This window comes from Nipponia nippon, unplaced genomic scaffold (assembly GCF_047370975.1).
Source record: "Nipponia nippon isolate SJK-2023a ecotype South Korea unplaced genomic scaffold, ASM4737097v1 scaffold_8, whole genome shotgun sequence".
Taxonomy (NCBI): Eukaryota; Metazoa; Chordata; class Aves; order Pelecaniformes; family Threskiornithidae; genus Nipponia; species Nipponia nippon.
In genome coordinates, this window is record NW_028262402.1 from 50,172,762 (window position 1) to 50,196,114 (window position 23,353).

Sequence of the window (23,353 nt, forward strand, 5' to 3'; positions counted from 1 at the left end):
CCCATGTCAAGAAGAGGGTTGAGAATTTCCCCGTCACTAGACTTCTTATGATGTGGTCTTGAGATATATTGGAATGACTCTTTCACTGTTTAACTAAAATTCAGTATAGAAGCTGTTAAATATCTCGTAGATAGATATATGTGTGAGTGTGTATATATATAAAAGGTGAGTGCTGATAAAATTAAGGCAACAGCTGTGGAAAGCTTAGATGTGGAAGCAATGTATTCTCATGCCTAAAATACAGAAGTTGTAATGGATATCCTGGTATCTTCCTTTTGTAATAATACAACACTAGCCTCTGTGTTGTGGTATTAACAAACAAATAATTCTATGCTAAAAGTTTAACATACAAAAGCAGGAAAGAACAGAGAGAAAGCAGTTTCTTGCTAAGTGTGTATCTTAGCACGTAAATGATTATTTCACATAAATGATATTACTTGCCCATTGCTAATAGAAATATATCCTAGACTCCAATCCATCAGTACACTGATGAACATATTGCTAATAATCAGTGTAGATATACAGCCTTTGCAGACAGCATAATTCCAGTGAAGCAAAATATTCATCAGGGCAGTGAATGCTTAGTGAAATCATTTTTATGTGATCATAACTAGGCCCTCACAGCCATGCATTTCTATTACTTTGCCATTGTGATTTCACATCATAATTACATCCTAACTGGGGTCTTCCAGACAGGCATAATTTGTTTGCATGATTATAATACCATAATCCAGACGGCTTTAATGTTGTTAGAATACTAAAGTCATGGGACCAGTGCTAGGAGTTATCAGGTGGAATTGGTACACATACACAATATTTCTTTTCCAGGCAATTCTCTAGACTGTTAAGAAACACATTAAGAACATGTTAATTTGTCATTGAAAAAGCACTCATTGCCTGAGTTGTAAGAACTGATTTCTCTTACGTCATGCCACAATAGTTTACTAGGAAACATGAGCTAATTAAAAGCATGTGACAATATTCATAGACCCTCCCTGTTGAATTTTTTTTTTATTTACTTGCACCAGGACAGCTTCCCAAATTCTCTCCCTATTGACCCTTGTATGAGTTTTGAGGTCACTGTTTATTGTCACCAGCAGCATTTCAGAGCCCATGATGAAAGTGCTGATCAAAATCGTGAACTGGTTTCTTGATGCCTTTGAGTTAAACAATAAATTAATATATTTTTTCATCTCCAAACAGTTGTTTTATTAAAAATAGGGAAATGGTTTTACATGCAGCTCAAAACTGGATTGATCTTAAGTTAATTCCCTGGGCTCTGATTTGGGCGTACTTTTCTACATAACTTTGCTTCTATGTCTTCGCATGCGGATTGTTCTTAAGTTTTATAGAATTTTTTTTCTATAAAATTCAAACTATGGCCTTTTCTTTCCTCTGCATCTCTGCATCTGAAATAATGAAACATTCTTTTCCCTAAGCTAGGCAAATCTAGCCTTGCTCAGCTCTATCTGTTCAGGATGCCACTGCTGACCATCTCCTCACTGGTTCCCCCATGGGACCTGTAAGTGCTCACCTTCACGTGCAAGACTCTTGACAGCTGCACTGCTGTCACCATTGCTAGCAGTAGATAGAGACTGACTTCTGCTTGACTGGCCCATGATGCCAGTTATCATGGCCTCTGTAGGCACATTTTTCAGACAGATACCTCCATCCCTTTTTTGTACTTTACCACCTCAGCACTAGAAAAAATAGCATATAAATGTCCAGGATTAAGTGATTATCTTCCCTAGACCTTTTATTGCATTCATTCCAACAAAACCTGACAACTGGTTAGCCACTTATATGCCATCCTTTCCAGAGGCCAATGGTTCCTCATTGCCTCCTGATAGTCTCCCTGGTCTGTTTTGAATCTGTATATCATCCTGTGTATGAAGTTTAGACTGAATGATCTGTTGAGCATAAATAGTCTTTTTCTGTTCTGTGTTACTTACCATTGTGTTAAGCAATGTGTTATCCAAATCCTTGATAAGGGCTCATAGATGGTACAGTAACAAAACCAGAAAAAATCTTTATATGTAAAAGATATTAGTTGATTAGCAATACAGACAGTTTCTTCCATGTAAAACACTCAAGTATCATGGTAAATCACTGGGCTGATAATACAGGTATTGTGAATATGAATAGCAACAGCTTAGAATCATAGAGTTGTTTAGGTTGGAAAAGATCTTTAAGATCATCAAGTCTAACCATTAACTTAGCACTGCCAAGTCCACCACTAAACCATGTCCCTAAGCACCACATCTATATCTGTTTTAAATACCTCCAGGGGTGGGGACTCAACCACTTCCCTGGGCAGCTTGTGCCAGTGCCTGATAACCCTTTCGGTGAACAAATTTTTCCTGATATCCAACCTAAATCTGCCCTGGCACAACTTGAGGCCATTTCTTCTTGTCCTATCATTTGTTACTGAGGAGAAGAGACTGACCCCCACCTCACTACAACCTCCTTTCAGGTAGTTGTAGAGAATGATAAGGTCTCCCCTGAGCCTCCTCTTCTCCAGACTAAGTAATCCCAGTTCCCTCAGCTGTTCCTCATAAGACTTGTTCGCTAGACCGTTCGCCAGCTTTGTTGTCCTTCTTTGGACATGTTCCAGCACCTCAATGTCTTTCTAGTAGTAAGGGGCCGAAAGCTGAACACAGTATTCGAGGTGCGGCCTCACCAGTGCCAAGTACAGGGGGACAATCACTTCCCTAGTGCTGGCCATGCTATTTCTGATGCAAGCCAGGAGGCTGTTGGCCTTCTTGACCACCTGGGCACACTGCCGGCTCATATTCAGCCAGCTGTTGACCAGCACCCCCAGGTCCTTTTCCACTGGTCATCTTTCCAGCCACTCTAAGAGGGGATCTGCCTGTACTATTTGGTGACATAACTGAGGAGGGCTATAGAGAACGTGGAGTCAATTTTTTCTCAGAAGAGCACAGAAGGTTGGAAGTTGCAACCAGGGAACTTCTGGTATAACGAAGAAAGATCACAGTGAGGTGGTCAGCCACTGGGAGACATTGCATAAAGAAGTTCTGGGATCTTTTGTAGATTTTCAAAAGTTCACTGAAGAAGGCCCAGAGCAACATGATCTAGCTCTGAAGGTAACCCTGCTTTTAGCAGGAGTTTGGACTAGAGCTCTCCAAGAGTCCCTCTCAACTCAAGTTTCTCTGATTCCATAAATGAAGAAATAACTGTCTGTAAATGTATAACACTTTCAGCTTCCTATAACTAAAAGAGATATTCCAGACATTCAGCACTGGTGAGGCCGCACCTCAAGTACTGGGTTCAGTTTTGGGCCCCTCCCTACAAGAAGGACATCGAGGTACTAGAGTGTGTCCGAAGAAGGGCAACAAAGTTGGTGAAGGGTCTAGAGCACAAGTCTTAGGAGGAGCGGCTGAGGGAGCTGGGCTTGTTTAGTCTGAGGAAAAGGAGGCTGAGGGGAGACCTTATTGCTCTCTACGGCCACCGGAAAGGAGGTCGTAGCGAGGTGGGGGTCGGTCTCTCTTCCCAAGTAACAAGCGATAGGACGAGAGGAAAGGGCCTCAAGCTGCACCAGGGGAAGTTTAGGTTGGATATTAGGAAAAACTTCTTCACTGAAAGGAGAGTCAGACACAGGCACAGGCTGCCCAGGGAAGTGGTTGAGCCTCCATCCCCGGAGGTATTTAAAAGATGGGTAGATGTGCTGCTTGAGGACATGGTTTAGTGGTAGACTTGACAGTGCTAGGTTAACAGTTAGACTCAATGATCTTTAGGATCTTTTCCAACCTGAATGATTCTATGATTCTATGTTGTTCCACTTGACTAAACCTTTAAAGGAAAGGGTGTTCTGAACTGATGGGTTGTACACAGGCTTGCTGGTTTAAACACAGACTAGAATCTAAATTTGTTCGGGCAAGATCATATAACTTGAGTTATTTGTTCTCCTTCTGAGCCTTTATGGATTTTCTCTGGATCTGGCAGAAACCTGGGAGCATGCAACAAAATGTTAATGTATGAAAGACTGCAGGATCTGAGCCTGAGAGGACCATTTTGTAAATATTCAGGCATCTACTTGCCTAGAGGGATTCTCCAATGTGCTTAGGCATCTCACTACATCACTAGACACCTTGCACACATCCTTAGCGACATAAATATATGGACAAATGTAGAATCAAATTGTTATTCTCAGACTGTGCTTTCCCTTTTTCATGCTTGGATAGGTTTCCTTCATGTAACTTGTTGCTGAAGCAACAAGCTTCCCTTTTTTTCTCTTGTGGAGGTTCAAACTAAAATGATTTTAAGCAAAATTTTATGTTGAGTTTTCTTTGACATTCAGTACTTGTGATATTGCTTTGTTTTACCACCTATTAGTAGCTATAATTTCTCTGTGTAGGCCAGATCGTGATTTGGAGGGGAGAAGGAGCTTTCGTGGGATTGCTGATCTTTTTTGAGGACTATGATTTAATATGGAAGCTAAAGATTTTGTCTTTGCTAATTGATGGTTAAGTAAACATTTTAGCATAAGCTTTTTCTTTTTGCCAATTGTAAATAAAAGCACTTTTAAAGCTTGAAAAAGGGCCATGAAAACTAAATATATTGATCTTAATGATCAGTTAAGATTACTCCTGTTCATTAATTCATTAAAACTGTTTTAAACCAGCCTTGTTTATGCTAGGTTATGTTACACTTGTGGCTTAACTGAAGTTCTACCTTCAGGGCCAAGTCCCGAATTCAATGACTGAAAACTGGGGAAGCATAATAGTAAGCAGCTGATTTTCTGTTTTGCATTTCTTCTTAAGATTCAGACATTTAAGACTTTATTTCAAAACAAAATCTACTTCAGGCATTATGGTTTTCTCTTACCTACCAAATTCCAGTGACACCTAGTTTTGGCAGCATGGTTCCTCCGTATGCTATCATGCAGAAGACAGGAACAGTTAACTGTATATTTGACACTTCTTTTTGAATTTTAATAGATTGTTACAAAACCATGCTTACACAGCAGTGAGTAAAACTCCTTCCTGCATCTATGTATAGCACTGTTGTCCTTTACTGTTAAATATTATTATAGGTTCTTACATACAGGTGAGATTTATTGCATCTTCTTGCATAGAATACAGTAGGAGAAAGTGAGTGAGTGTCTTGTGGTTATATTCCGGTTATTAGCAACGTACCAGATTTGCGATGACATAATAGACTACAAGTCACGTAAAATAAAGGAAAAACAGGCTCTGCTACTCTATATTTTACTGTTATGTGCTACTGTTTCAATTACAGAGTTGAAACTTCCAGGAGAAGTTCTATATTTTTATTATGGAAAGCATGCTGAATTTTTTTTTTAATGATTTTAGACTTCAGGGGTAGAGGAAGAGATTCAGTACTAATTGTTTAACATGGACTCCTGGCCGTGGTGTAAATTTTATTGAAGACAGCACAGATGTCAAAATGTTAGGTTCTTATATATGGGTCTGAGAGCTACTGTATTCACAAGAAATGCATCTAGGTGAAGAATACTTAGTAAAACCATACAGACCTTTGAGCGTGAGGAATCTCATTGAAATAACAGTGAGAGTCCATTGCACTTACAGTTAGTAGTAGTCATAAATTTTTAGCAGCAATAGAAAGATTTAGAAATAGAGCTACAGTCATTGAAATGTGCACTAAATATTCTGGAGCAAGGTGAAAACTGGCCTGTAGGATTAATGACTTATTTCTTCAGAAGGAGATGCCAGAAATACGAATGCCATCATGCGTGCTGTTCACCTTTGGTACAGTCCAGTTCCCTTACAATGACATTATTAAAGTACTCCTACTGCAGTGTTTTTCTGCCTGCCTTCCAAACACGATTATTTGAGGGAGAAAAACTGAGACAGATCCTTACCCATTCTAAGCAGCTACATTATGTGGACCAGTGGAGATGGTGGTTACGTTTGTTTTTCTTTTCTGAGGGGAAAAAAGGGACAGTGGAGAGAGTATGCAATGTAATTTTTGTCTGTTACGAACTGGACTAAACTTGTATCACATGGAATATCATGGGCTTGTCACAAGACAGGAACTGGGAGCACAGATTTGAAGCATTAATGAAATGCAGTGTATTCAGTCCTCTGTGCTGTTGAAGGCTCCCATTATAAGCCGGTATTTAAGGTGAGTCACAGCTGCCCTCCTTTTCTGAGGATAATGTTGTTCCCAAACGAGCTTACTGAAGCCGGTGCTAACAGGAAAACAATACCACCATGTCAGATGTTTTTCCTCTTTCAGGGCATTCCTGCATGCAGCTTTACTGAGGAAGCTATAGGACACCATTAACTTACATGTCCAGTCTGTGCTTTTAAGAGTTTCACCATTTACCCTGAGGTTAAATACAATGTTTCCCTGGCTCAATACCCAGTTTCAGTCATGCAGTTTTAACCTGAGTAACACTCTCAATGCAAGCCAACATGAAATGACTGCATTGCAGTTCATAGCTGAGCCTTGGTTTTTGTAAGCATTTTCAGCACAGCCAAATGCCGTTTTAACCAACTTATCTTTTGAGAGCTCTGTAAGTAATGTAATACTTTTACTTATTACTTTTTTTTAGTTAAATGGACCTAACTACACTTGTATACCTTGGAATAATGTCAGAGATAAATCAGTGTATGTACAGCTAGTAAAGTACTAGGTCACTTTTTGAGCAAGACATTTGTTGCCAGAATATAACATTTCTTCAAGGTTTAAGCTATGCTTGCTTCGGTTGAATTTAATGACTGCAGTGGATATTGGGAAACTTGCTTTTATTTAAATGAGGAAAAATACAGGCTGTAATTGGGATAACATATGTACTTGTGAAGATTGTGTGAGTAGCCAGATACTTGTACATTTAACCACTTATGAACATGCATTACCACCATGTGCAAATATGCCTGTACTGTTTATTTGTGCAAAAAATAAAGCTAAATAATTATGCACTTGTAGTTATCTTCAAATCTCTGTCTCAGAGATTGATTGTGTCTAAAATAGTTAAAAATCACTGGACTGCTTTTTTATGCACTGCAGGTTATTTTCTGTCTCTGCCTATCCCATCACAGATCAGTGATTTTACCATTTATGTCACACAAATTTGTAATCTTACAAAAGTTGCCAAAAGAAGGAAATGCCTCCCAAAGGAAAAGCCCGAGGGCCATGGTGATTTCACACATTTAATTTGGCTGTCGCCTCCACTTTTTCCTCCCTCTCTCAACTGCCATGGGATCTCTGGCTGATGATACATCACTTCTTAAATCAATGTGTCAAATGGAGTTTTTTTAACCAAAATGAACATTTTAAATATGATGGTGCACTCTCTTCGAAGTCCCTGACTTGTTAATTCTGCAATGCAGTTAAGTTACGATCTGCAAGCTTTAATTTACAGAAATGTTGATCTTCATTATTTGAGTATTTGTAGCTCTAATTTTGCATCTTGCATCAAATGAAATGAAAGAGAGGACGTATGAGCTCCTTGGCAAGAAGAAGAAATATTTTCACAGAGAAAGTGTTAATGAACTTCATTAAGACATACAAAGAACATAATTTAATGGCTGTTTGTCACAGTTGAGTACATGTCTTCCTCTGCATTTTATCCATGGATTTAATCAACCAAGAATTTTCGAACCTTTCAAAGTTTGACTTGTCATTTTATCTTATACTATCAGTATTTCAAAGAATTGGAAGCAAATTATATATTGTGATAGATACAGTTTGAAATAGCCACTTATTCCAGACCTTTGGCTTGTTTAAGGGAATATCAGTGCTGAAAAGTATGGAACACATTTTTTTAATCTACACCGACTGCATTTTACAGCAGATGTAATTGTTTCCTTGTGATGTCTACAGCTACTCTTACTGAACTCACCTAGTTCTCTTGTTTGAAGTTGAAGTTTGATATTGTTTCAAATGTAAGGAATACCACTACTTTCATAGCTGATGCAGCATCAAAGTCACTATACTATACAAGTATGAATATATAAATGAAGGAATTACACTGAGTTACTGCTAGAATAGATACATGAATATGACATCTGTAAATTTTTTAAACTATTCATGCAAAAACTTGTTTAACAACAGCAATAGTGATAGTTAACAGTTTGTCCAGGACACTGTTATTTACTGACATTTATAGTACAGTTTATTGTTTCATTAGTTCTTACCCATTTTTCAACACTTTGTTGGCCCTATACAGAATGGGAAAGCTTGATAAGAGGGGATGATGTACATGTAAGGTTTTGCAGTTTCATGTACTACAACAAACTAACAGGCCACAGGAATCCATGAGGAATTACTCACAGATTTACTATGTGACTGGCACTGTGGGCAACTTTGGGAAGTTCTGTCCATAATTTTTTTTTTCATTGAAGAATCTCAGATTTTACACCCAGGCCAACTCTGCTTACTACTCAGACTTCTAGATGGGCAAGAGAATATACTATTCTCTTCCCTACCACTAACTGTAAAATATTGTTCCCTGGCTCTCTTAAACCAATGACCCTTTTACCCAACATCTACCAGTCTTTTTTCCAGCTAGTGGAAACAAACCCAAGAGTTTTTGATGACACATTATATATGTCAAGTTAATCTAGGTTTTCTTAACAAGTAAGCTTTTCTCAGGATAAACATGTGGTGGACGAAGTGTCTTCAAAGATTCACAGAAACTCATTTATCAGGCAGACAGATGTTTTTATCAGACTTTTCTGGGGGATTGTAGAAAGTTGGGAGAGTAATGTAAAGTAGGAAAGTTAAGAAAGTGGTGTAAAGTGACACTAGCTTTACATCCGTAGTGTTAAAAAAGGTCTGTATTCTCAAGGATAGGCAAAGGGGGCCCATTTTGCAAATTTCTTCATGTCACATTAACTGGATGGAAATTATTTGCTGTATACTGGTTAGCAGTAGAGAGCCTCATACGTAGTTGAGAGAGTATGGATGAACTCATGTGATGTGTGACTCTGTAGTGTGCTGTGCATTGCTTTTGTCTGGCATTTGTCAGACCTGCTCATTTTCACAGAGCACAAATATTTTCCTAATCCACTGGAATTCAGGGCGATTTTCAAGGTTGGTTCTGAAGCTGCCACTAGCAAGTCTTGTTAAACGGAGATCATGAACTGATAGATACAGTCATCTAAACGATTTTCCATTTAGACATTATAACAGTGCCTCCTGGCACTATTGTAAATATGTAATTAAAAAGCCTGTTTAGCATCACCAGCACCTGCAGGTGTCTTGGCACCATACAGAGGATTATTCTGATCTGTAATTCTTCATTCTGACATGGATTAGTTAATATATTTCATTGATTCTAAATGGGTCAGAAAGTAGATGTGGGACCATTAGCAATGGAAGTTTCCTTTTTCGCTCATACGCTGTTTTGTGCTAGGTGAGGTAGACCAGGTCTTTTGTCAGGCATTTTGGAAGATGTGTAAGTTCCAGACCCTTATTAATTTTGGCAGCCTGTTCCTAATGAGGTTAGGCCTAATTCAATGTCTTTTTCTGAAACCAGGGGAAGGTCTTTGGTTTTATTTTTTTATTTTTTTAGAATTTTTTTTTTAAGCATCATTTCTATTCCCTCCCCCTTTCACCGTGTTGGAACAAAGGTAGTAACAGCCACTCTATGGATGAAGCAAAACAAAAAAAAGTTATTTCCTCCCATTTACAAGGAAAGAAGTTTACACAGTACTGGAATATAGTTACAGTAAGGAGAGTTAGTGGCTGATTAAACACTGAAGAGATAATCAACTGTTAGCTTTAATATTGCACAGATACCTTCACTAGGAGCATAGTTTTATTAATTAGTTCTTAGTATCACATGCTTTGATTTGCTAAGTTGGATGCATCTGTTATTAATGTAGGTGTATATGCTTTTTGGTTTAATTGAGCACTAATTAGAAGTTAGTGATATTCATGGACTCTGCTGTGTTTTGAGTCAGAAGCAGGACTAGGCAAATAAGAAATTAACATTCAGGCAATAAAACATGTAGCCAAAATGAACAGTTTTGATATGAAATGAGATAATTAATGTAGATGACTGTGTGGGCAATTTAAAGCTTTAGTGAAATATACTTTTCTGCTTTGAAATTTAATTAATCCTAGCACATTGCACAGTGCTATGCACTGTTCAATCATATACAGCATTTATAATCATTCTGATTCTCAGGATTGCCATGAAAGCGCATTTCAAATTGCAAAGTCACAGCAATTTCTAGCATGACAGGGTCAATTCAGAGCCAGGCAAAGAGTGCATTGAATTGAGCATCTAAACCTGAGAGTAGAAAAATCCAGAGGAACCTCCACAGTTGCAGTGGAATAAAACATGAATTAGGGGTATTAGGACAGCTTGACTAGGTGCTTTTTATCCGAAGCTTGTCTGTTGGGATTTTCTCACTAATGCCAGAGGGAACTGTTGGATCAAAGGAGAAGACAGTGTGAAAACAGTATGTTCAGTGATAACACCTAGGGAGTATGTTGACAGCTTCACATCATCACCTGGGATTACCTGAGTTTTTGATAAAGTCTGTGCTCTATAGATGGCATATTGGTAATAACCATCTTGTAAAAATATTGGTTTATGGGAAGAAAAATACCACATATTGGCCGGTTCTTACAGCCCTGTGTTGCTAAATTTGAATGCTGATTGATTATTTCTGTTGCAAATGTCAAGGAAGCAGTGCTTTGGTCTTTTTCTTTATAATGTATTGTTGATTTAGCTAGCCAAGCAATAGCAGTATGAAATAGCAATGTGCTGTTTGCTGCAATAATCACTATCAGTATTCAGTCTGTAAATGATTCTAATGAAGAAAATGGAATAACTCTGATCAATTTTTTATCATGAGAAATCTGTTATGGAATAAATAAAAATGATGCAAGCATCTGGTAGTAGATGGCACTTTTTAAAAAGACTTAGTTATTGACATGATAATGTCAATAAAGCAGAAGGGATGATGACAATGTATTGCAAAGGTACCGGTTTACCATATTCTCTATTTGGCTGCCTTATCAGAAAATACAGCTGTGAAGGAAATTCCGCATCCTAGCAAGTAATCTATTACCTGTCACAATCTCTGCAGTTACTGAGCTGCTTCTATGCATTTATTTTATCTAATTTGGATCTGAGGAAAAACAGGAGCAGTTATTCCTTTTGTTATTACAGTGTTTCAATTAAAATGATATCTGAATATACAGGAAACTAATCTGTTAAGAGAGAGTATTATTTCATTAATAAAAAACCATGTATCAGCACACCTGCTTGTGTAAATTTTAGATACAAGGTGAACATCCCTGGAACTGTAAGGAGAGTTAATAGCATACAGACTCTTACAGCAAGAAAATATTTTGTTTTTCAAAATTAAGCGGTAATGTAAAGGTCCAGAGCTAAATCACCTTGTTCTGCACTTAACAGAATTACTCATTAGCATAATGAGAGGAAACATGGAGGCAAAATGCCAATGTTTATCCTGTTGGAATTAAATTGAGCTTTACACCACAAACACTTCAGGGTGTAAATCTTGCACCTGAGATACAGGAAACAAATCAAAAGTAGATGTATTAGGCACATAAATGTAATACAAGCATGCCAGAGAAAACAAAAAACCAAACTAATACCTGAATGAAATTTGTGTGAATGATTGTTGTGGAACCCTTTGACATTCATGTGGATGATATTTCAGTTATAGCACTGGAAAAGCTTTGGTCAAACCTTCCAGTTATGGGTTTTCATCTCTGGAATTTCCCTCAGGGTGGACACACACTGGAGTAGATTAATGATTTGGAAGTATATGCAAGTTGTTTTCCTGGGAAAAAACAGTGTTGGGTTTTTTTTTTATTTCATGGAGAGGACAGAACTGTTCTCACTTCTCCTTTCCTCCCAAGAAAAAAAATTGTCTTCCTGGCTCGTCTTTGACCTTTGTAAGAGCACAGCTGAGTGCTGAGTTTGGGTGGCCATGCCATGAGACCATTTTCACTTCAGTCTCAATGTTAAATCGAGACAAATATATTGCAGGTATTTTGTTGGTCTAAAATTCTATAGACCTAAAATTTTGTATTGTCAAATTTTGTCTTATATTAGATGCTTTCTGCTTTCTGAGTATGCCACAAGTCCCATTCATTTAGTTTCAGTTGTCTTCCAGCTATCTTGGAGGTTCCATAGTGGGCTTCTACATCTACTTTCTTTTTTGAGTTCAGTTCTCTGGAAAATTTGGACTTGATCCTTTTGAAAGGGAAAAAAAAATGGAAAAGAAAGTGTTGTGGGTTTTTTTTTAATTTCCATTTAGTATTTTGTACTTTTTCTAGGCTCTATCTTTGTTTTGTATTTGTGAGCCTTCTGTTTAGAAGTACAGTAGTTCGCTACCTCAGGACAGTTTTCCTTTGATTAAATCAATCATCAAATTATGTCTGTCATACTATTACAAACCTGTATTGTTTGAGTTGCTTGTGTTGCTGATGATGCTTTTTCCCATACTATCTTAAAGGTCATAAATAGGTTTGCATGTAGAACTGTTGAGTTACTTGCTCTTTCATTTTTCTATCTACACTGGTCAACTGAATATGATCTTGCTTTTCCTCAGCTTTGCTTTCAATTCCATTTTGCTGACTTTCATGCTTGAGTTTCTCTATCAAATATTGCAGTTCATCAGTATTGTCTGAGAATAGGATCATTTTGTCTGAGAACCAGATACAGTTCATTTGATTTCTATTTATGTGAAGTTTCTGGATTGATATCAGATTGAACGTCATCAGATATTTTGTGAGTATGTTTGAAAGTGGTATAAGGACATGCTTGTTTTCTTTTTTCTGTTGATGGAGCAGAGGGACTATTTATTGTATGGTTTTTATTTGATTGATTTGAGCTATGAATCATATGCTATGTATTTTTGATAGCCTTTACATCAGAGCATTTCCCTTAGTTGTTTTCCTATATAAATATTAGAGAAACAGACTTTTAAAAATTAATAAAATTTTTTAAAACTTATTTTGGATTGAAACATTTTTTAGTTTCTTCCCTTCATGAAAACATTAGCGTTTCTGTATTGCTCAGCATGTTTCAAAAAGGGAGACCAGGTTGTGTCTTTTTTCACTGATCTCACTGAGATTCAGTTATCTTCCTTCATCTCAACGAGTGTGAATTTATATATTTCTTTAGTTATTATAAAGTTGTCCTTTTTTACTGACTGTGAAGGAGATCCAGAATGTCTTGTGCACTAAGCAGCTAAAAAAATATACCAAAGCTAAATGGTCTGTCATGGGAAGACTTGTCACTTTGGAATTATTACTATTAGAGAACTAAGCATACAGGCTACTCAGCTGCAAGTCAGACTCAAAGGTCCAAGAATCACAGCAGTGTGATACACACTGTACAAACTTTTACATTGAGACTGAAGAGCTTCAGGACTCATTTAAAAATAGGTTTATACCTTTCATGTATTTAAACAGATAAACCCTATTACCATGATTGCTAAAAACAGTTCTAATAATGTAATAGTAAGTAAAACTTGCCTGTTTGTAAATATATATATCAAGCAGAAGAGCAAAAACTTCAAAACGAATGTGTAATTAAACATCTGCACTAGCGAGTATGAAATTGCAGATTGAAGCCTATCTGCAGCTGTCCTGAAAGGGAACACAGGAGGGGTGGATTAGTCTGAAGAGTAGTAATAGAAAAAGAGCCTGATATGCTGTGGCACTTGGGGATTTGCATATATTGCATATTATTAGGTAAGAGCAATCATTTAACATCTGAAGTTAAGACACAAAATGATTGCTGTGGGAAACAGCTAGCATTTAGATAAAGGAAATCCATGGCTTGAGAAGTCTTGAACTTGCAAAGACTCAGGCAAAATTTTAATTTTAGTTAATATGGTGGCTGGCTCAAACATTTTTTGGAAAACACTACCCATCAACTTTTTCAGATGGCTGAACAATCAATGTTTTACTCTCCTAACCACTTAGATCTACACCTTAAGAATTTACCATTCCATAAATATAGAGCTCATTGTTCCACCGCTTCAAGCAGTGTTTACAGAAAAGAAGTAGTTGTCACAGTGGAATATTAGTTTGTGGCAGTTCTTTTTGCAAGAATGTTGGAGTGTTAGTACCTCTGAGGAGGTGAATGGCATAATATAACAAAAAAGAACTGAAGATTCAATGTTCTGACTACACAGATGGTTTTAGACATCCAAAAACAGTGGTTTTAGAAAATGGAATTCTGCCAATTCTGGAGTTATTACTGTTTTCTTATATTTGGCATCTTAATGGAAAAGTGTTTGCTTTAATTACCTCCTACTATAAACAGTTAATTAGACATTATGTTTGACTGAAGTTAGTTGCTGCATGGGTTGTGATTGCTTTCAAAGTCTTTTCTGATCAAAGAAACTAAGAACAGATTATAATAAAGTATAGTTCTGAAAGATTAGCATCTTTAAACTCTGTTTATCAGGGTTAAAACAAAGATAAATCTGGATATTCTTACTCACTATGCTACTTATAGGCATTGGAGTTCTTTGGTATGAATTGTTATATTCTAAACAATAGCATATGGGAAAATCCTAGTACAAGTAAATAAAACACTGATTAAAGTACAGTATAGTTCTTATGAAAGGAGTTTTTCTCTTCTTGGAGCTGTCTTAGGACCACATTTATAATCTTGTTTTCCAAAATATAAATAATATTTTAATCTTATTTTTAGAGTCTTTTTTAAAATGAGAGTACTTTTTCCAGTTTTATAAAATGCATTCCTCACTCAGACAAATGACCTGAACAACACAACAGAAAAACACAACTTCAGGCTAGTTTTATATCTACTTTATAATAGGCCTGTTAAAGCAAAAGACGAGCATGAGTGAGTCCCATAGCTTGAGTGTCTCTGTTGCAAAGAAGTCTGACTTACTTTCGTTGCTTTATTTTCTCCCAGGGAACTGTATACTTACAGACTGATTTCTCAGAAGGGTTTGGCTATCATTTAGATACCAGGCTATGGATTGCAATAGACAGTGGCAAGTAATGAAGGTATGGCAGCACAAGGAGTAAAATACTGTTTAACTGAACCTTAGTGGCTGATCATGCATGTATTCTTATCCCATTGCTTAAATTGCCCATAACTATTGTTTGGATATTGAGGGAGTTCCTGGTTGGCTGCTTTGTAAGGTTAAGCTGTTGGTAGCAACCTGAAAGATGCTGTGTGCACACCCGTTTAAAAAATATCTAGCAACCTGGTAGCCAAAGTGTGTTCATGGTGTAAACCAATTCCAGACTCGGGTCCCTCATCAGAAGAGGATGCAAGTGTGTATTTTGTACATTTGTACAACGGGGAAAATCATTGAAGTATGTAGAATTTCTGCTGTGGAGTGAAAATACAGGTTGTTAAAACTTGACAATAGAAGAGAATATTCATTTTAGCATGATGTGGGTTTCTTTTCAGCTGCCACTTGCCTCTTCTGAGTACCTTCCCACCAAATGACAAGTTTGGAGATTACACATTACTTTGTGGGGAAAATCAAAGACATATGTTAGAGATATCATTGGTAGTCTTTGTATTTTAAAATAAACTTTAATTTAAAAAAATATATTTCTAGGGTCATGCTGGATGCCAAATAAGTGTGTGCCTTGTGCTGTATAAGCTAACTTCTTTAGAGGCACACATGTGCTGTAGCAAAAACAAAAAGAAAAGCAGCCAGTTTTGTGATCGGTAGTAGCTGCTCAAAAACGAAGTACCACCCTCAGGGTAACATGCTAGATTAAAATCTATATACATATATGTACACCCATACAATTATTGTTTCGATGACCAGTGTTTAAACGTAATGAGAGAAGGGAGCAAGGTCTGACCAACAACACAATATTTAATTTTTACACATATAAATTCGTGCAAAATGTAATATGCAATTTATGAAAGGTGTACAAAAAATTATAGTGCTTTCTTCATGGGATTTATGTTCTGACCAGTGGCATGACATAACAAACAAGAGCTACAAAGGTTGGAAAGGAAGGGGTGATGAAGGGTAAAATGATAACTGGTGTCATTGGTTACTTGCATTCTTTAGGTGGTTGTTCAGCTATTTTAACTGTTCATAGTTAGAGTTCTCCTTTGCCATTTGTCACTTTTATGGCTTATTGTGAATATTGCTGCAGGGGGAAGGGTCTTAAGGAATGATTTAAAAGTTGAAAGGAAGGGGACTTCCTTTATGGGCTGCAGGCAGGGTTATGTTCTGTATAAAGAGAGACAGAAATTATGAAAAAGAAGAAAGACAGGAAAATACACTGAAGCAGGTATCACTGGTAGCTGCAGTAGGTTCAGGATGGAAGGGATACAGATATTCGGTGGGGGAGAGGGATTGTGCAGCATCTGCAAGGCAATTAGGAAAAAATTCAAGGTTGAAATAATGAGAAAGAATAAGCTAGTTGTGCAGCTCAGAGAGCAGCTTATTTATAGCAGTTTATTGATAGGAGGAGAATATTATTTTTAGCAACATTTTTGAATGCTCTTCAGGAGAATTACTTGTGTATAAGAGAGACCAAAGTGTAGTACAATGACCAAAAGACTTGTCATCAAAAAGAAAGGTTAACGTTTTTAAACTCTCAAGACTTGGACACTTTTTTCTTTCATCATTCATAGTGTTTTGATATTTCTGTGCATCACAAGGAACGTAGTTACTTGCTAAAATTAAGACTATTTGCATAAAATGCATATATATATATATATATATACACACACACCTTCTCCACAGGAGAAATCTTAAAGCAGTTGTGCAACTATGCTAAGCCACTCGCTAAGCTTTGTCTCTTTAGGACCAGAAAATGTATGAGCTGTGTGTGCATTCTCAGGAAATTCTCAATCATTGGAATAAAAATTGCTGATCAGAATGGAGGAGCTATCTGATAAAGGTCTGTTGCTAAACACCTCTAAATCAAAAATATAGTCTTGTAGTGTCTGTATTCTTCCTGGGCTAAGAGGAAACAGAACAAAGATATCTTAGGAGTTCTACAAATTCTGGATTTACCTACATTCTCATTAATATCGTTTGATGAAAGACTAAGATCCCAGTAACAGCTAGAAAATGTCCATTGACAAAAGGTGTTTTGAGAAGACATTTAACTGTTGTTCTTAAGGAGCTTGTTGGTCTTGCTTAGGTAAAGAGATAGTTAATGCTCCTGTGATGAGCAGCAATGGATCTGTCATCCTGTCCTGAGTGACTCATGGAGAAGACAGTCAGTCTAGAAATATCCTATTCCTGTTTTATGTTGGCTAAAAAGGCAGCTGCAGAAAAGACTGATTTGCTAGTATTGGTCATGATCAATGGCAAAGGGCATTGATAAAAACAGCATACACACCTAACCAAAACATAACTACCTTGCTAATATACATTTAACATAATATGTGTTCTATCAAATGTTTTAAAATAACGTCTCAAAAGGAAGCAGGAGCGGAAACTACTTATACAAAACATGAGGGGGAACAGGGACATTTTGGGGTGCACGAGACCCTGCAGACATCAGCACTGCAGATGTTAACGTCTGGAATTCCAAGCATGGAAATACTGATGAACGACCTCTACGTTAATATGCAGTTAACCAAGCTAAGGTCTTTTAAGTATTTTGTTCAGCTTTCTTTCCCTTCCACCTACCTTTTGCAGGACAGAGGTGATTCTTTTGGAGACCAGAATTTTACACAACAGCAATTAAAGTCCAGCAGAGTTGCTGGGGAATTTGTCTGTTCTTGTGGGTGATTGAAAAGAGACACAGGACAAGGTCTGCTAGTATATTAGCTGCTTCCAGCTACTTTAAATTTAAAATCTGTAGTAGACATGTAAGATGGTAGCAACTGCTATGTAAATAAAACGAAATCTGGGAATTTCAATAAGAAGGTAGGTGGAAAAAGAATAATATAAATATCAAACAAAATACAAATCTGATTGGTTCTGTCCAAAGCTTGGGAACTACTTTTTCTTCTGACAGTCTGCTCAATGTGTTGTGCATCTTTGTCAAATGTCCCACAGAAGGTTTGTCCCTGGAAAGTAGATAATGTAAAATATGCTAAGATGTGAATTGTCAAAGTGTTAAATACGTCAACTTATCTTTCTGTGGAAAGTACTTCATGGTGAAAACATCATTAACATTAAAAAAAATCACCCCAAAATAGTTCTTCCCTATCTCATTTTAATGTATATAGCTAAACTGTAACATTCAAAATTCTTTGAAAAAAAAACCAACCCAAAACATTCCAGTGCTTTTCTGTATACAGGACAGTGCCTTTTTAAATAAAGCAGTACACTGAAGTAGGAGGGGGTGGAAAAACAATCAAGCATGACATCTTTGATTCTATAGATCTCAAATGGAAAGTGTCTGTTTCATAATCAGTTTCCTTTAGAGTTAGCACATCTCACTCCCAGTGATTAATCCCCTACAGGACCACTTATATTCTAGAAATGTTCAGACAATTTCTTTTTGTAGGGAAAGTTACAATTTTTGCAGTATTTAACATGAATGCAGTTTATTACTGTAGAAATAGTGGCATTCTTTCTCCCATTCAGTCTTATTTGTCTGCATTTCAATTGTTTTAGCTAGAGGCACCCTGTTTAATAATTATATTAAGCTTCACTATGTCTGGTAACAGATGACAAAGACACAGTAGGAAATCTGTTCTCCCTAGGTACATTTGCAAAGCTATGCATATAATTTCTATTCACTGAGTAAGGAGAAATTAATCTCTATACTGTTTGTTTTGGAAATATAGAAGTTCAACTGTTTTTGGTGTGGTCAATTGTGGTCAGTTATGCAGCTCACAAAACAACATCTTTTTTTTTTTTTTGTGTATTGCAGGTAGCATAGTGTACCTTGGGATGATGGTGGGGGCATTCTTCTGGGGAGGCTTGGCAGACAAGGTGGGAAGGAGGCAGTCACTCCTGATATGCATGTCTGTCAATGGATTCTTTGCCTTCCTTTCATCATTTGTCCAGGGCTATGGCTTCTTCCTCTTCTGTCGCTTGTTTTCTGGATTTGGGTAAGCTCCTCTGGTTTTGTTCATTTCCACAATTCTGTGTGTTAACAAAACTTTCCTGTTTGCGAAAGCACATTATATAATGTAGAAATATAGTCTGTGTCAGGGTCGAGAGAATTAAACAAGGTAGCTACTACACTCCTAAATAACAACCTGAAGGGGAAGAATAATGATTTTACGGGAAAGACACAGACTGCAAATTGTGAGATTGAGTTCTGTTCTTATTTTGCAACAGACTTGCTTTGTGAACTTAATCAACTTGCTTAACTCTTTTATGCCTCAGCTTCTCTATGTATTGCTTGTTCAGTCAGCAAAACAATACTCTCCTCACAGGTGTACTGTAAGATTTCAGTAATATTTGTAAAGTTTCTAATGTCTTTGTGTGCATAATATTGTTTACAATACCACTGCAGTCAAGACTGTCAAATTTAAAACAAGTCCCTTAGAGTGTGCCAAATCTTATTGCTTTCTCCAGAATAATGGTGTTTGTGGCCCTGTGTTTGCTTTACTTTTCTTTTTACTTAAATAACTTCTCATGTGTTGGAAAAGTTTGAGATATTGGTAATGGTCAATTAAGTTTATCATTTTAAACTTGCATGAGCAGAGATTGAGATACACAAGTAAATTACTGTGAGAAAGCTTCTGCTTTTACTGCACCCTTGGATAATCAAGAGCTCAGTTCTGCAAAGCAGTTAGTTTAGCACTTCTGGTAATTGCTTGATTCAGATCAAAACTCCCGATTACAATTCCATTTCAGGCCACTATCAATCTTTAGGATGCTGAACAGGCAGGAGATGGGGAGAGCACAGTATGCTGTGTCATAAAGCCATGCACATGAAGTCCACTGCTTGTATGGTTTGTTGGCTGTAGTTTATGTAGCCTTAGTGCACTAACACTGTTGTGTGATGTTTGTGGTTTTAGAAACGCCTTGAACTGATCTGAAGTAGGGTAGGGCTAGACACCTATACCAAAAAAGAAATTGCTGTAGCACTAAGTACTATTAAACCGATTTAGGAATGGGGATGGAAGGGCAATGGGAGAGAGGAAGGAGATGTGAGGAGTCCTCTTGCTAGAAGAATCTCCTTAGTCTGTCACCAAATTGTCAGATATGACTCTAAAAGAGATCAAGAGGAAATGGCAACTGTTATAATTCTTAAAAAAAAAACCAAAACAAAAACTTAGAAAAACAAAGCAAAAAATCCCATCCAGCTTTTTTACATGTTTTTCATATCATAGGTCACTGCCAGTTCCAGGTGGTATGTTTTGTCTCTTCATAGAGAAACATTGATCATGTTGCACGATACTTTCACTCTTCCATGATCCTGTCAAAGTTCAGAAGCTTGTTGTATGCCTGCATAGCCTGCCCAGTTTGTGAGGGAAGTACTGGACCCTTGTGCCACAAAGGTTTGTCTTTTGGCAGACAGGCTTGTGACACTGTTGGCTTTCATCCAGGTTGTCCTTCATGGGGCATACAGCAAAAGATGTATTTGTCATGCCTCATGCCAAACTTGCTTGCAGGGTCTCCTCCTCAACTGTAGCAGTAGCTTTTCCAGTAATGTACAGTGCCTGCAGCTTTACTCATGATTGATCTATGTCCTGGATTGGGAAGCATGTTCTATTTTGTACCCAGCTTATGATTAACGGTCTTTGAAGGAGCAGGCCCTTCATATCTGTATCTTATACCTCTGTGTGAGTCCGCACTGTGTCCAAAGTCCTTCTACCTCCTCTTTTGAGAGCTGCATGAATAGATGATAGATAATTTGCCACCATGTACTACATTTTAACTCCCCCCAAAAACCAGACAAACAAAAAACAACAACAACAAAAAACCAAGACAGCATGAGCTGCAGCGTCATTCCTCATACCAGCTACTGCAAAGAAAGATTCATGACTGGCTTGCATTTGCTGTTTTCTTCAAAGACCAGATTTCTCCCCAGGATAACCTGCTTCAGCTGGTATCAGAGTTGCATCATAAAAGCCATGAGGTTTCTAGAACTGAATCTGGGCTTCATACTCTCAAGATGAGGGAAAGCTCATCCTTTTCCTGTTCTCACTGTTTGCCTGTGGTGATGCAGTTTTTCCACCAGACTTTGCATGTTTGGAGCCCTTCTTTTTTCATCTGCTCACTTCCTCTTGGAGAAGGCTTACTTTTCACTTAAGAGTGATATTCAAGATGGTATTTGTGCCACATCTGCCTTTCCTCCTTTTTTTGATCTCGTTTTGGATATGTAGCTGTAACAGCAACAGACACATCATATGCCAAGCACCAAGAAAGAAGGGAGAGGCTAGAACATTCCAGTTGCAGAGGCAGCAAAGTAAAATCTTTTCACTTTTAAACAGCAAGGCAAAAATATACCCACTGTTAGAGCATACATCTTACAGGTCTCTGTTTCCAGATACTTTGCATCAGCTGCTGTGCAAGAAGGCAAACTCCTTTTGGTATTGCTCACTGAAGAACTCCCAGATATTTGTGCCAGCTTTGAAGCCATATCTTCTTGCAGTATGACAGGAAATTTACCTAAAGGGTTTGAATTAAATCTTGAACATTTATTGCATTCTTTACTACATCCCACATCTTGCTTGAATGAAAAAGAAGTTATGTCAGTTAGATGGGAAAAGAAATTCAACTTAATTTCTCTTTATAACCTCTCCTCATTTTAGAGGTCCTGTCTTCGGACAGTTGATGCCCGTTCCTCTTTCTTACTGAAAGATGCTGAATATATATCTCTGTTACCAAGGGAGGAGGCTTTGTTCCAGTAATTTTCTGTGAATCAAGGAGCCCAAATATGAAATAGGAATAATTTTAAGCAAAGAACTGAATTATATGTTTTAAAGGCAAAATAGTATTGTTACTCAGATTGAGGAAGAGCTTTCTGAAGGGGCAGAGAGTTATGTGGACAGCTTCATATAATTAAAAGTCAATAAAATATTAAGAAGTTATCAAAAGATATAAAATCATGTAGGTGTATAGATGTCGTATAGATAATGTAAAAATAGATGAAGAAGCATGAAAAATAAAGCCAGTACCTGATAGAAGATTTTATTTATAAAAAATATCATAAAATATATTCTTCTCAGATTCTCTTGCAGTCAAAATATGTTTATAGAAGTAAACTGTTCAGGGAAAAAAAAAATCCCTTCTAATATTTTTTTTTTTAATCTGAAAAACCTAAACTAGTAAAAATTTTATATGCAAAAAAGTGATTTGGAATACAAAACAGTATAAATAATATTAAGATATTGCTGGGTAAAGGGCATTGAGGGATATGAAAGTCTGAAAGGTGGACTTGAGTTAGTGAAAAGAATAAAGAAATGTTGGACAGTCTGCAAAATCATTTCCTCTTCCATTGATTAATCCAAAATCAAAACGAAATTGAATCCAAATGCCTGATAAAGGTCTAGGAGGGCTTTAGACATGGCTTTCTACAAAGCAAAAAGACCTGTACAAGAAACTGTGAGCTGCATTCATCATTAGCCATTGGGGGAACGTGCAAAGATTTATCACCAAAAAGCACCTTGTTAGATACGTCTTTGAAATTGTCAAAGGAATGTTTCTCTAATACCAGAACATGACTCATAACATTGCTGCTAACTTGAATGGAACTGGAGTTATTGCCTATTCACCACTGCCACTGTGAAGTATTATTCTCAGCTAGAGAATTTTATCTAACCTCTGCTACAAAAAATTGTATTTATTTAATCTAAGCTCTTAGTTTGCTATTTTTGATACTTCTAGGTAATTTCAGATGCAGTTTTTCAAAGCACAACAACTCAATTTAAAATAAAGTGCTTAAAAGTGCACTATATGTTTGTGTATATTATCCCAGCAAATTTCCTTTTGGTTGCTTTGAAATAACCAAAGATGATACAGTTTGGGAAAATGTATCATGCTTATCCAGCCCAAATGTTCCTTCTAAAAGTAATCAAAGTTTTCATGCAGTAAAATGCTAGCTGAAATGAATATCCTGAGAGGAACTACAGTTTAGAAATTCTTCAGACAACCTGATATTTTTGCTGCCAGATGAAACTGATTCTTTTTCATCAGCAAAGTAAAAAATGCTAAATAAATGTGTCCTGTTTTACAAACCAGACATTATGTCCAGACTAGAGAGATTTCTTTTAATTTGCCAAAATTGCCAGTTTGGCCAAATTTCTTCTCCAAACCCACAGAAATATTAGGAAATACAGCTTAGATGTGGTTAACATATGTACCTAAAAGCTATTAAGAAGCTTTTTCCCGGCCCGTTGCCCCTTGTGAATAAGAGTCTCTCTTGAGATGTACTATCATATCATGTTTCTTTTCCAGAAGACTTTAGACTATACTTCATTAAATCTGAGACTCGCCTTCGGACAGCTTTCTTAACCCTTCCTGAGAAAATA

At 37.0% G+C, this 23,353-nt stretch overlaps 1 protein-coding gene across 2 annotated transcripts in view; it reads left to right on the forward strand.

Moving 5' to 3' along the window:
• SV2C (synaptic vesicle glycoprotein 2C) overlaps window positions 1-23,353 on the forward strand; it is a 119,772-nt gene that overhangs the window by 32,734 nt on the left and 63,685 nt on the right. For both annotated transcript variants that reach the window (XM_087742235.1, XM_087742237.1), the window contains exon 3: window positions 18,796-18,976. In XM_087742235.1, the coding sequence (XP_087598361.1) occupies window positions 18,796-18,976 (181 nt within the window). The remainder of the gene's footprint in view (window positions 1-18,795; window positions 18,977-23,353) is intronic.